This window comes from Jaculus jaculus, chromosome 1 (genome assembly GCF_020740685.1).
Source record: "Jaculus jaculus isolate mJacJac1 chromosome 1, mJacJac1.mat.Y.cur, whole genome shotgun sequence".
NCBI classification, from domain to species: domain Eukaryota; kingdom Metazoa; phylum Chordata; class Mammalia; order Rodentia; family Dipodidae; genus Jaculus; species Jaculus jaculus.
The window spans coordinates 305,687,402-305,702,010 of NC_059102.1; the positions used below are offsets into that span (position 1 = coordinate 305,687,402).

Below are 14,609 nucleotides of genomic sequence, written 5' to 3' on the forward strand. Positions count from 1 at the left end.
ATACATATGTATATATTCACTTCTATCTATTCATTCATTCTATCTATCTATCTATCTATCTATCTATCTATCTATCTATCATCTATCTATCTATCTATCCTATCTATCTATGTTTCTATCTATCTATAAAGGAGAGAGAGAGAGAGAGAGAGAGAGAGAGAGAGAGAGAGAGAGAGAATATAGGTGCACCAGGGACTCCAGCCACTGCAAACAAACTCCAGATGCATGTGCCCCCTTGTGTTTCTGGCTTATGTGGGTCCTGGAGAATGGAACTGGCATCCTTTGGCTTTGTAGGCAAATGCCTTAACTGCTAAGCTGTCTCTCCAGCCCTGAGCCCTTCTTTTTTTAAAAAAATAATTTCACCACCAGGTGTGGTGGCGCATGCCTTTATCCCAGTACTTTGGAGGCCAAGGTAGATGATTGCTGTGAGTTTGAGGAGAGTGTGAGACTATATAGTGAATTCCAGGCCAGCTTGGGCTAGATCAAGACCTTACCTCAATAAAACCAAAAAAAATTTTTTTAATTTATTATTTTTTTTTTGAGAGAGAGGAAAAGAAGGAGGGAGAGATAGAGAGAGATAGAGAGAGATAGAGAGAGAGAGAGAGAGAAAGAGAGAGATAGAGAGAGAAAGAGAAAGAGAGAGAATGGGTATGCCAGGGCCTCTTGCCACTGCAGACAACTCCAGACACAATGCACCAGCTTTAGGTGAGTACTGAGGAATCCAACTCAGGCTATCAAGCTTTGCAAGCAAGCATCTTAACCACTGAGCCATCTCTCTAGGCAAGCACGTGCACCTCTTTATGTGAGTCGGGGTGGCCTGTCCTAGAAGATAGTCCCTAAACCAGCAACTCTGGATTTTCCGAAGCTTTGCTCTTGGAGTTAGAAAATAATTACTATATTCTAGTTCCAAATTCCCCCTTCTGTAATGGAGGAGTTCTTCAGGGGACCCAAGGCCAGGCTATCTGACACTCTGCTTTCTGGAGTTATTCTTGACAACTTGCTCCTTTGCACATTCAAAGTTCATGGGAAGGGTTTTTGCCTCAAAGCTTTGGAGAGGCCTGATATAAATGAGTCCCTGGCTGAATGCTGAAGCTCATGCAGTATTTTCTTTGCCTGGCTTTGGGGTTTCATTGTCTGCAGCAGAGCTGTTGTGATCCTCCTGGGCTCTCAGCCAGTCCAGAGTTGCCTTAATTAGACCCTTCTCCAATCCATGCCTTGATGTGAGACTCTCACCTTCCTTTTGCTCAGGAAACTCAAAGACTCCAAACTTACATTCTTTACTTTGGATTGCTACGTGGGCTGTTTTTGCCTAGGCAGCAGGGTCTAAGTTACAAGACTCCTCCGATGCTGAACCCTGGGTACTCACTGTCACATAGATGTGGAGTAAAAGCAGTTTGGTTTTGCAGGCAGAGGCTGAAATCCTTGCTGTTTCCTCTGGTCTTGCTTCCAACCCCTGCTTCTGGTCCTGCCCTCCTGACTTAAATTTTTCTGTCCTGACCCAATCATCTGTTTCTCTCCACACTTTGTGGCCTTTGGGGGAACATTTCTTCCTCTTCACCCTGGGCAGAATGTAAGGCTCCTGTTATCTTCCTCTAGGGCTCAGCCTGTGCCCTTTCTACCTTTTACAATTTTAGTGGTCCCTCCACAAATATTTTAGTCTTTTCTTGGACAACCAGCCCTTGTGGAAGAAACACAGGTCTCTTCTCACACCAGCTAAACCATTCCCCAATAGACAAATAAAAGCAGTTCAGTCCTCACTTACTGTGAATCTCCACAGTCCCCCCAGGTCATCGCTCCTCTCAAAGCAGGTGGGCTCCAGTCCTTCCTCCAGGCAGCACTTGATGGAGGCCAGGCCACTCACTCCAGCTCCCACAATTGCGACTCGCTTGGCCATGTTCTTCTGTGAGGGGAAAATGAAGGAGAGCTTTATATTCACAAAAGCCCCACCCAACCCTTGGCTACTTAACAAACCAGGAAAAAGAATTTGGAAGATTAAGGTTGTTTTCTCTCTCTCTGTGTCTCTCTCTTGTAGACTGAGATGTGTAAATGTGAGGAAAATGTCCAGGTTACTGGTCTAACCCCTGTGCTTGGTTTTGTCCCCACCCCTCAGGCGAAGCTGGAGTCAGTTGTGGTCATTAACGCAATTGTAGCTTCTGGCAGAGTGGCTGAAATTGGACCCTCTGGTGGGCAGAGTCTTGCATGCAGGACTGGCCTGCCTCCATCCCTTCTGCTCCAACCCCAGAGCAGAGTCGGTCAGCAGACACAAGAGGGTGGTCTTGTCAAACACATTCTTTTATCACATTAACTCTGAGGCTGAGAGTGGTGTGGGGACATCACACAAAGCTGCACAGCAGCTGGTGGGGTGGAGTTGGGACTAGGAGCCAAGATACTTGTGGTCACCACAGGTGTCACAGAACTGCCCTGTGTGGGTCTGTCCCTGGCATTCTGCCAAGGCCCTAGCTGTACTGTTGGCATATAAATTTTACTTGAGTCAGGTGGAAGAGAGAGGGTAGCAGCCAATGAGGATGTGGAGTGGAAGGGCAGGCACGGAACATAGCCCCTCCTCTTTCTGTTGGACACCAGTTCCCCTCTGGGGAGAAGGACACAGTTTCCATTGGCACAGATATGAGAGTTTTCTGGACATATCTTAATGGCATGGGCTTGTATGAACACTGTGAGGTAATATAGAATGTTGGTTAAGCAACTAGCTCTTGTCAGTGAAAACTTCAGCAAATTGTTTACCATCTTTGGGAATCATGTAAATGAAGAAAATGCTAATAGCTTCCTTGAAGTGTTTTTGAGAATCAAGGAAGTTAATACATGTCAAGTGTCTTAACAATTCCTGGCACACTCTAAGTGCTCATTAAATATATGCTATATCCAAAGTTGTCCTTTTTTCTGCTTTTTACATCATTATTCTGCATTTCTGATGAATAGCAGGCACATTCAGCCTCCACCAAATGTTAGATGTTGTTTCTTAGTATGTTTTTCTTTCTTTTTTTGCATATATGTATGAGTGTATATGCATGTTCATATATGTGAACATGTACAAGTGTGGGTTCACATGTGTGTACGTATGTGAAATTGTGGGTGCACATATATGTGAATGTATGAGCAAGTGTGGGTGCATGTATATGTGGGTATATGTGCAAGTTAGGGTGCACATGTGTGTGTGTGTATATGTGTGGCGGGTGTATGGAAAAGTGTGGGTTCATACATGTGTGTGAGTGCATGTGCAAGTGTGGGTGCATGTGTGTGTGTATGTGCATGTGTGCGTGTATGTGCAAGTGTGTGTGTATGTATGTAGAGTGTAATGTTGGGGCTTTTCTCCAGTAGAGCTCTATTATTCTTTGAGACAGTCTCTTGCTGAACTTAGAGCTCACAGGTTTTGTCAGACTAACTAGTCACTGAACCCCAGTGAGTCCCTGTCTCTGCCTCCCCAGGGATGGGATTACAGGTGTGCACCACCATGTCCAGCATTTTAAGTGGGTACTGGGAATCTGAACTCAGGTATTCAGGCTTTCATGGCAAGCACCTTACCCACTGAGCCATCTCCCCAGCCTCCTAGTATTTTTTGAGGCAATTTTATCTCTTCTAGATTGTAAAATAAATGTTTGATGACATAGTTTCTTATGTACCCCAGGTTGGCCTCCATCTTGCTATGTCACTGAGAATGACACTGGCTTTCTGATCCTCCTGCCTCTACCTCCTTCGTGCTGTGTGTACCACCACACCTGGCTTATGTGGTGCTGGGAACTGAACCCAGGGTCTCATGCATATTAGGAAATAATTCTACCAATTGAGTCATACCCATAGCCATCCAGTATGTTAATTTTAAAAGCATGGGAAAGTGCTCCCACATACGCAGTTGTCCTGAATGTTTTCCATGTTCTTGTTTCACACATAAGTTCTCCTCAAACTTGGATATGCTTAGTAGTGTTTTTAGGGTTAGAAACCTGAAAGAAGCCATTCAACTACATAGGATTAATCTTACTGGTCCTCTGTCATGTCCTGCTTCCTAAGGGAAGTACAGAGAATACGAGATACTAGATGCATATCTTGTGTGAAAAAGGTCCAGTTTTGCAGGAGTCTGTGAGAGTGGTAGAGGGCTGGTTGCTTCCTGTAACACATTAAATGGACATGATTTACCAAAGAAGACTAGAGGAGGTGTTTTTTTCTTTTTTCTTTTCTTTCTTTCTTTTCTTTCTTTCTTTTTTTTTTTTTTTTTTTTTTTTTTTTTTTTTTTTTTTTTTTTAGGAAAAGCCTTGCTACTCTATAATGGATACTATAGAGTCAAGCAAGAACTTATCTAATAATCTCCCTGTCCTTGGGTACAAGGGAGGACAGTGACCCTATGCTTATAGCACAGAAGCATGATGGTTCTAGAAAGCCAGCAAGTATGATTAGAACAACACATTTGTGTCCTTGGCAGGGCAACAGGAAGGAATGCAGGCTGTTTTCTGGGCAGGCAAGGAGTCCTCTTCCAGGGCTGGGTTAAGAAGGAAGGGGAGGTAATGTCCCCAATGGCTCTATTGAAACTGGAGAAGAGGTCAGCAGGGAGAGTGGCTTCCCTGGAAAAATGTTGGTGGTGCTCCCTGTCAGAGTGTCCAGGGAAGGTGTCCTGGCAGGATGCATGCACAGTGATACAGCACGACCCTGCATTGTCTACTTCCTTGTCCAGGGAGCTGAAGCTGTAGGCGTGGGCTTGCTGATTCCACAAAGCAAGTAAGAAGGAGTGCATCTACTCTAGTTGTTAATGCGGGCACAGGGATGGTCAGCTGCTGTCCACCTGTGGAGGCCTTGGTCAGGGACTGAATTGTCCTAGGATCACTCTGCAAAATAACATGTAGTCATGACTCTTAACCCAAGGGCCTGACACAATAATGTAAACATTTGCCTTAACGTCACAGAGAAAAGGGTTAGACTTGTGGCCTGTGGTGCAACAGAAGAGGCTCAGCATAAGCATTAATAGTTAAAGCTCTGCAATTGCTTATTTAGGTAGAGTCTAGATGACAATATTTAGAGACAGCATAAACATGGAATTAGAAGTTCATGGAGAGGATGGAATCAATTGTCCTCTAGGGTCCTAGACTTAGATCCCATGGCTCCTTCTCCAGTTAATTGGGTATCACCCACTCAGTGAGTCCCTTCTTTATAAAAAAACATTTTATTATTTATTTATTTATTTAAGAGAGGGAAAGAGGGAGAAAGAGAGAGAGAATGGGCATGCCAGGGATTCCAGGCACTGCAAACAAATTCCAGATGCATGTGCCCCCTTGTGCATCTGGCTTACGTGGGTACTGGGGAATCAAACCTGAGTCCTTTGGCGTTGCAGGCAAGCGCCTTAACTGCTAAGCCATCTCTGCAGCCCTCAGAGAGTACCTTCTGCACTACTAAGCCTCAGTAATTGTATTGCAGGTGCTAAAGATAATGCAGGATGGAAGCCTTCTGTTGGGTAGTGACAGTCAGGTAGGGTGGTAAAACTTGAGAATAATGCATTTCAGTATTCTGTGTAAAGTGCTGGGACAGAGATATTTCTTATGTACAAATTGCAGTAAGAGCTAATACTGACTCTAGAGGGGGAAGGAAAACCAAAGAGGAGAATACTATGTGCTTCAGGAGTTGAACGGATGTATAGGACTTTGGTAGACATAGGAGGGGAAAGAGTTGGGTCCAGAGCTAGGGAGCAGCAAATGTCAGGGCTGGTGGTGGTCCCCTGCCACATGGGTGGCCTTATGACTCTGATGAGCTCATTTCTCACTCAACTCATAGGGAAACTGCAGTGGTTCCCACAAGAGCAGCCTATGATATGTTATAACTTACCTGTGTCCATGGGTCAATTCTCTGCACAAGACTGTGTTTTCCCAAAGAAGGGTATCTTCTTGGATTTGACTCTGTTTTTCCATAGCATCTAGTAGCATGGCTCTAATAGTTGTTGCATAAATGTTTGGCAATGGGTTGATTTCTTATTGGGTCAAATGAATGATTTATCATCTTGTATACTTTTTAATTTAAAAGTTAACTAAGCAAATATTTGCTTGGGCAGCTAATATCCTGAGTCAGAGGGTATTGCCTCAGAATGCTCTCTTATCAAATATACAATACGTAGAAATGTCTCACCAGGCTGCACTGTAACTTCATGTGGATCAGATTCACCAAGTCTCCTCTGAGAGAAGTGTCTCCTTAGGGTTTTGCATGCATATTTAAGGAGTTATAGGTCAGAGACCAGGCTTGAATTTGAATTTCAGTTCTGGATAATTATCAGTGGTATGACTTGAGACAAGTAGTTCAATGTTTCTGTGTCTGAAGTTCGCTTTCCTTACCATGAAGCTAGAAGCACATCTGGTCTTATATTGTGATGAATCAGCCAGTGTATAAAAATCACCTAGCACAGTACTTGGGGTGAGCTAGGGTACAGAGAGAGAGAGAGAGAGAGAGAGAGAGAGAGAGAGAGAGAGCGAGAGCGAGAGCGAGAGAGAGACTGATGCTAACAGGCATAGTGTTACTAGTCATTGGAGGGCTGGTCCAGGCTAGTCTCAGACATCTGGAAATCTCCTGCCTAAGCTGAGTGCTGGGTTATAGGTTATAGGTTATAGCCTGGTGCCCATCTCACAATTTAACATCTATTTCATGATGTAGTATCTTTGCAAAGGAAGTATTCATGTAAAAAAGTAAGAAAATTGGGGTGGGAAAGATGGCTTAGTGGTTAATAGTGCTTGCCACTTAAGTATAAAGGCTTAGGAGGGGCTGAGACCAGTAGAGTTCAGTTTTTCTAAAACCATCTGGGACTGATCATGCCCACCTGTGGTGGGGTGGGGTGGATACAGGAGAATTGCCTGGGCTTGCTGACCTAAACCATCAGCTCTGGGTTGAGGGAGGGACCATGTTCCAAGGAAGTATGTGGTTGAGAGGGCACCTGGAGTTCTCTGACCGCCTCATGCTCAATGGTGGCACATACATCTGCGAGTCTACTCCACACATACTCTATGCACACATGCAACATTTGTGAGAAAATCGAGTAATAATAGATATGAAGAGGACATATCTTGTCTGAGGCCAACATTTGAAAGGTTGTCAGTACTCAGCAGGCATACAAATCCATTATAGGATAATTGTGATTAACAGTGAAATAAAAATACGATTTTTCTTTTATTTAATTATTTTTGTTTAAGCAACTGTGAGTTTTGTTAGGACATAAATGCATATTAAGTTGCTTCGATCTGAGAGCACTGTAAAAGAATTACTTGCACACTAAGAGCACCTGGAACCTAGAAAATCTGGAAACCTCGAGGCAAATCTCTTACTTTCTGCAGTTTTTAGTTGACTAGGCACCCTTATCTACAACGTGAGGAAATGATTCTTTATCTGAGCACAGCCCTGGATCAGTTAACCAGAGTTAATTGTTTCCACTGTGTCTCACCTGTGCATGCACTAGGAAGCCATTTTCATTGGAGCTGTAAGACTTTATTTATGCATTCTCCATCCCACTTTCTTTCCTTCCCTGCCCTCCTCCCTACACAGACACACACACGCCCTTACAATGTGCAAATGTCTCGAATAATGGCTGGCACAGACTGCACAGTGATAGCATCTCCTATGTGGCGGTGTCACTTCGAATGTACTCAGACAGACAAGATTGAGCTGGATGATAACTGAAGGAGGCTGAAGGTACCACTGAGCCCCTGGCAACACAGCGGCCGAAGCTAGTAAGGCCTGGATTGGAACAGGACCACATTCTGCCTCCCACTCCCTCATTTCTATTCTGAACACAACCACCATCCGATATACATTCTGTCACTTATGGAGCAGGCTCACTAAGACAGAGCAGAAACTCTAGGAGTAAGCAGGGAATGACACTTAGTTTTTCCATCTGTAAGACACATGCCATTGGACTGGTTATATAGAAGTGATTTTCTACCCCTTGATATTAATAAGCTTCTTAATTGAACAGGGAGCAGGGTTAGCAGAAAAGATCTGGCAATAACACAAAATTCAAGCACTTATAATTCTGATTATTAGGACACAAAACATCAAGCATCAGAACATTGATAACATGTAGACAGAACCAAATTTTGAGTGGCCTTCTTCTTGTCCTTTCTTTTGAGATACCCATATTTAGTAGACAAGCCACTGTCGCTCACTATGCTAGAAACTGTGGAAGGAAACAATAATTTACCCAGCCGAGGACTTACCAGTGAGCCCAGAGGTCTTACTAATATCTGACTTTACTTTCCTGTGACGGGTGCTCAAGCACGATTACTTTAGAGTAAAGAGTGGCTTTACAGTTGCTCCGGGCTAACTGGCAGAGGAGCTGTGAGAGCTCTGGTGAGCTGATTCTTCTCTGAAGTGCAATAACAAAATAAGACAATCCTAGCCCCACCTTCTTCATCCAGAGGAATCAGAGATTTTATCTAGATACTTACTTTATGTACTTGTAATTCTTTGTGCCAACGGCCCTGACACAGGTAGGACTCTGGAGCTAGCAAAAATCAAACTAGTCTCTGTGAGCCAGTGTGGCCCAGGAGCTCCTAGCACACAGAACGAGCCTGGTCTAGGAGATAAGGAGTGTTATGCAAAAATTGGAATCCAAGGTTAGCTGTTGTTTATATTTTAACTTGCTGATTAATTGCAACAGTGACATGCTAAGACAAAGACTGGTTATATGTACTTTAAATGCATTTTTTTTTGTTTTCAAACTACAAATTAAGTTAGGTGTTTACAAGGGCATTGTGAATTTCATTCTTCAAAGGGCTATGGATGAAACAGGGCCATCATGATAACTGCAGCTACATTAAAACGCTACTTCGAAGACTTTTGATCCATTTCATACTTAGAGGAAATTGCTATTTCTAAAACAATCATATGTCACTCACCTCATTAAATGTTATTATCAAAGCTCTGAAGAGCAGATGATTGACCAATCACATGGGGAACACAAGACAGATGTATGAGAAGAACGTGTGTGTGTGTGTGTGTGTGTGTGTGTGTGTGTGTGTGTGTGTTTGGTTTTTTGAGGTAGGGCCTCACTCTAGCCCAGGCTGACCTGGAATTCACTATATAGTCTCAGGGTGGCCTTGAATTCACAGAGATACTCCTACCTCTGCCTCCTGAGTGCTGAGATTGAAGGTGTGTACCACCATGCTCAGCTAAGAATATGGTCTTTGAAGTCACAAGTTCAGGGTACAAATATTGTATTTGTCACCTATTCTCAGATAAGCTTGGAAATACTGTATAGTTTTTCTCAGCTCTAGCTTCCTCAATTTAAAATAGACACGATAATGTCTGCTTCATATAGTTATTGTGGGATTGGATGAGGTCATCTATGTCAAGAGCCTTATGAACAGAAAGCGCTGTGTGTGGTGGTGACAGTACTGCCTGACAAGGTGCCTGATGATTTCTATTCATAGTGTCAAATCCCACATATAGTGACAATAAACTCCACGAGATATTGGTAGAAAGAAGCAGTGAGAAGGTGCTAGAAGGATGACTTTTTTCTCTTGATTTTAGTGTTATTTAATCACAGCTATAAAGCCTTGCATTTTGTCACCGCTTTTGGCCTGATAAATTACTGAGCATTTGTTTGTTTATTGGGCTCACCTCTGGCCTTCTTTCTGGCTTACTGAATAGTTGGCAAGGGACAAGATTGTTAGCGCTAAGGTCAGCTGTCTTCCTGAAGCTCTGAAGATGACAGCATTTGAATGATTTCAAACAAATTTCATCACAAAATAAGACATCAAGACTGCTATTAGTTCAAGTATGTTTTACATAAAAACAAGTTGATATTGTTCTAACCTTGAGAGTTAGGAATACCATTAGTATCTCAATACTTAGTATTCAAGCATTCATCTTTATGTGTACATGGAGCATACCCACGTGCTTCCCGGACCCTGCCAACACAAGGATGGGGGAATTCAAGGGCTTAAAGCTGTTGGCTAGGCATAATCATGATCATTTTTATCATATTGTCTCCCATCCATGATGGGTCAGATGAGAAGTCTGTCTGTCAGTGGCAGCTTATCAGCTTCACTTTTCTTGCTCAGTTAGTCAAACTTTAGGACACAGGCTGAGGAAAGCATTGTAGCCCTTTAATCAAGAGAATCTCCACCCCAAGAGGCAGAACTGGTAGACAGGATCTCTTTAGGAAATTGACAGACTTTGTGCCTCTTGAGAACACGGTTAGATTTTACTTCATGGCCCCCTAGTGGCTGGTTGGAAGCGTGATTAGTCTGCTCAAAGAACTGTGAGCCAAAGCAACCACCATGAAAGCCAGAACATTTGATGGCCAGAGCAAGGTCCTATGTGATATTTTTTTCTTCAGTGTGGCAATCATTAACTTTCAGGAAAGCCATTCTATTAGCCTGGATTCTTGAGAGACTGGAGAACAAAGCCTACCCCAAAGGACCTGTTTTATTCCATGGCACTGAGATCAGCGAGTGCTCGTTAATGTACTATCCCCAGCCTTACTGGCTGAAGTTCTGGGCTCCTTCATTGTGTTTCTAAACCATCTTCTTAAACCCCACTTCTTTTACTCTCCTGCTTTTAGTGATTTATTAAGCAAGCATACATTCCTTTTAGAAATAATTTTATTTTTTATTTTCAAGGAGAGAGAGAAAGAGAGAGAGAGGGAGGGAGGGAGGGAGGGAGAGAGAGAGAGAGAGAGAGAGAGAGAGGGAGGGAGGGAGGGAGGGAGGGAGGGAGGGAACATGAGTGATAATGGGCATGCCAGGGCATAGTGCCACTGCAATTGAAGTCCAAACACATGTCCCACTTTGTTCATCTGGCTTTACATGAATACAAGGGAATCGGACCTAGGTCGTTAGGCTTTGAAGGCAAGTGCCTTAACTGCTGAGCCATCTCTAGTCCCATTTATTTTTGTAAAAAATATTTTACTTTTATTTATTTATTTGAGAGAGAGAGAGAGAGAGAGAGAGAGAGAGGGAGAGAATGGGCACACCAGTGCCTCTTGCTGCTATATACATATGGTGTCTGGCTTTATGTGGATACTGGTGAATCGAACCTGGGTCAGCAGTCTATTCAAGAAAACACATGCACTTCTAACAGGAGGTAATTCCTTAAGTTCCTTACATGTTGAGGATATATATATATACACACACACATACATACATACATACATACATACATACATACATTCCCTTTGGTGCCTAGGCACTTGCAGAATTGAAGTCCTGAGGGAAGCTGGAGAGGATTCCAAGACTATGACACATTTTAGCACCTGCCCTAGATCAAGTGGAGTCTAATCTCAGGAGTTTTTCCATTAGCTGCATGAATTCATTCCCAGGTCATGTGGGCAGAATGGACAAGAGGATGAGTTTTGTTTAGGGCCACCACATTTCACCTCTTGGAAATAGCCCAAAGCTGCAGTCCAGTGGCCACATCCTCCAGGATGAGGCTTTCAAGAAGAGTGTTCCTTCTGGTTAAGTTTTAAAAATCTTTATTATTCTGAGTTATTGCTTGAAATTTTATTTTATGTCACAGTCGGGGTTTTTCTCTTCAACAGTATATTTGTTTCTCTATACAGAACAGATGTTACATGTTTGGCCTTGATAGCATCAGTCAAGTGTTCACATGGAAGGTTAGTAAGGAGAAGTCCAGGGGAGAGCTTTGAGGAGAGTGGAGATGAAGAGTCGCAAACGCCAACCTGCAGCCGGAAGCACTGAAGCCAAACCTAAGGAGGAATTTGGCCCTGAGGAAAGCTAAATGTCATGGGCTCATCTCTAAAAGCAGCTTTACCAAATTTATTTATTTATTTTTATTGAGATAGGATCTTCTTATATATTCCAGGCTGGCCTCAAAACCATGATCCTTGTGTCTGAGTCTGGAGTGCTAAAATTACAGGTATATGCCACCACACTTGGCTGAAAGTATTTTTACTTGTTTTTTTGCTATACCACAAACTCCTGGTTCTTGAATTTCATGAGTACAGGGGCTTGTGAAATCCCAGCAGAGATTCTAATTTAGCAGGTCTGGGTTGCTGTTATGTGTATGTTCAAGAGTGTATTTCTTTTTTAAAAAAATTAATTTATTTTTGAGAGAGTGAGAGAGAGGGTCGGGAGAGGGGCAGAATGAGCATTTCAGGGCCTCTAGAAACTTCAAACAAACTCCAGATGCATATGCCAGTTTGTGCATGTGGCTTTACATGGGTACTCGGGAATCAAACCTATGGCCTTAGGATTTGTGGGCAAGTGCCTTAAATGCTGAGCCATTTCTCGAGCCCAATAATGTATTTCTGTATGCCTACTGAGAGGTTCTGAAGTAGATTAGGTTGATAGTTTCAGGTTCAGGTTGGATGGAGGCAGAAGGGTGGACTGAGTGAGTCCTCCTTGGAGGTACCATTCTTTGGAAATGAATGACTGTTGTATTTTAAAAGGCTATCTGCTGGATGGTTGTTTTTAAATCTATATCTTGATTATCTATCTATCTATCTATCTATCTATCTATCTATCTATCTATCTATCTATCTATCTATCTATCTAATCTAGAATTTAAATCTAATCCTGACATTGTGGTTGGTCAAGTTCAGCCCCCAGAACTTGGAGTCATGGTTGGCCTCTTCCTGAGCCCGCCCCTAGCCCAGACTAATCAGTTCTCATGCTTGCTCACCTGAGCAAAAAGTGAACCCTGCACAATAAGGTTATAAAATAGATGCCTGCAAGCCTCTCTCTTGGTTGGCAGCTGAACTCCGATGTTCTGGTAATCTCTCCTTGTCTCAGCCCAGCTGGCTGCAATGACAGAAGACTCTCCCCTGCCCCCCTTAATCCCACATGGTCTCTCTACCCTCTTCTGCCCTCCACATGGCAGGGGCTCTCTGCACTTCCTTTTCATTCCTCTCTAACTCCCTTTTCATGTTTCTTCCAGGCCCACCATATTGGCTGTCAGACTATATGGGTGTATCTATTTCCTTCCTTTGGTTTTATACTTCTCTAAATAAATATAATAACCTAATAATTACAAAGATGAAAAGGATATCTGATAATTGGAAAGACTTCAGGAGATTGGTACCGTAACTTAAATAATACTTTGTCTTAGTGGAACTCTTCCCCCCACTGTTTTAGCATCAACCTCACGAATGTTCTTCAGTCTCTTCCATTGTAGAAATGGGATAATAGCTGTTGCTGCTTCCGTGGGCAGTGGTCATGATAAAGTGAGGCAAGTTATGTGAAATAATTGGGACAATACCTTGTGTCCTGTAAAGAAGAGATTAGCAAACCTTTTCTGCAAAGGGTCACATAGTCAATGTTTCCGGACTTAAGGGTCACACATTTCTGTTGCAAATGCTGCACTCTTCCATTGTAGCGCAAAGCAGCCATGGAAAGACAGCAAAGGAATGGGTGTGTCTGTACTGGATCAAACTATTTACAGCAATAGATGATAGGATCTGGCTCACAGGAGGTTGTTCTACTACTTTTGATATTAAAACGTGATAATTTTAAAAGTGATTATTAAGAAGCTCTAGTAATTGAAAAAGCAATCTGTTTTAAAATTAATAATTAACTGTATATTTCATTTATGATGTTTTAAAGGCATTTGTTCACTCCTATATGTACACACACAACACACATACTTGCAGAATAAGGGAAATTTCTTTCAGTAAAATGGTATGAAGTGGTGCAATTGCAGAGTACAGTTCTTTAAAATTTTTATTTATTTATTTATCTGACAGAAAGAGGGAGGGAGGGAGGGAGGGAGGGAGAGGGAGAGGGAGAGGGAGAGGGAGAGGGAGAGGGAGAGGGAGAGGGAGAGAGAGAGAGAGAGAGAGAGAGAGAGAGAGAGAGAGAGAGAGAGAGAGAATGGGTACACCAGGGCCTCCAGCTACTGCAAACAAACTCCAGATGCATGTGCCACTTTGTGCATATACATAGGTCTTGGGGAATTGAATTTGGTCCTTTGGCTTTGCTGGCAAGTAGCTTAGCCATTAAGCCATCTCTCTAGCCCTCAGTGTACATTTTTAATGTGTGCATGGATGTGGTGTGTGTGTGTGTGTGTGTGTGTGTGTGCGCGCGCGCGAGCGCGTGTACACATATGTGTGTGGAGGCCAGCGGGTGATGTTGGGTGTCTTCTTCCTCTGCTCTCCTCTTTATTTACTGAAGCAGGGTCTTTCAGTTGAATAGAGTTTTCTGGCTCAGTCAGTCTAGTTAGCCAAGCTTGCCCAGGGGGCACTCTCCCCAGTGTTTGGATTTCAGGTAGTCGCCACACCTGCTCACCATGCCTATGGATAATGGGAATCCAAACTCCCATGATTATGCCTTTGTGGCAAGGTCTTTATTCATTGAACCATCTCCCCAGCTCCATTTCAATGCACTTGAATGTTTCCATTGATTGAGAAAGCCATCAGACCACCCTTGAGAAAAAACAACCCAGGCCAAAAGTAAGAACAATGACCATGAAAGTTTTGGAGGAATAAAGAAGAGAAATTTACCTAAATAGTTTGTATGCCTGATCTTTGCCCTCTGTTCAAAGGCTTTGGCCTGGGCTCAGGGCACAGCTTATCTCTCCAAGTGAGGCTCATGGGAAGGGAAGCTGGAATGAATGCTCCCCAGTCCTTGTTTGTCCGTTGCATTGCTCAATGTTTATTGACATTAAATGGCTTG

The 14,609-nt window shown here is 43.1% G+C and overlaps 1 protein-coding gene across 4 annotated transcripts in view; it reads right to left on the bottom strand.

The window, feature by feature from the left end:
- The window catches only part of Fmo1 (flavin containing dimethylaniline monoxygenase 1), a 33,025-nt gene extending 24,487 nt beyond the window's left edge, over positions 1-8,538 (bottom strand). The window contains exons 1-2 of one of the 4 annotated variants that reach the window (XM_045142186.1): positions 8,424-8,538; positions 1,763-1,900 (exon numbers count right to left, since the gene is read on the bottom strand). In XM_045142186.1, the coding sequence (XP_044998121.1) occupies positions 1,763-1,894 (132 nt within the window). In that variant the 5' untranslated portion in view covers positions 1,895-1,900; positions 8,424-8,538. The other 3 variants (XM_045142185.1, XM_045142184.1, XM_004658793.2) reach the window with 3 other exon arrangements.
- Between the last annotated feature and the right edge of the window lie 6,071 nt (positions 8,539-14,609).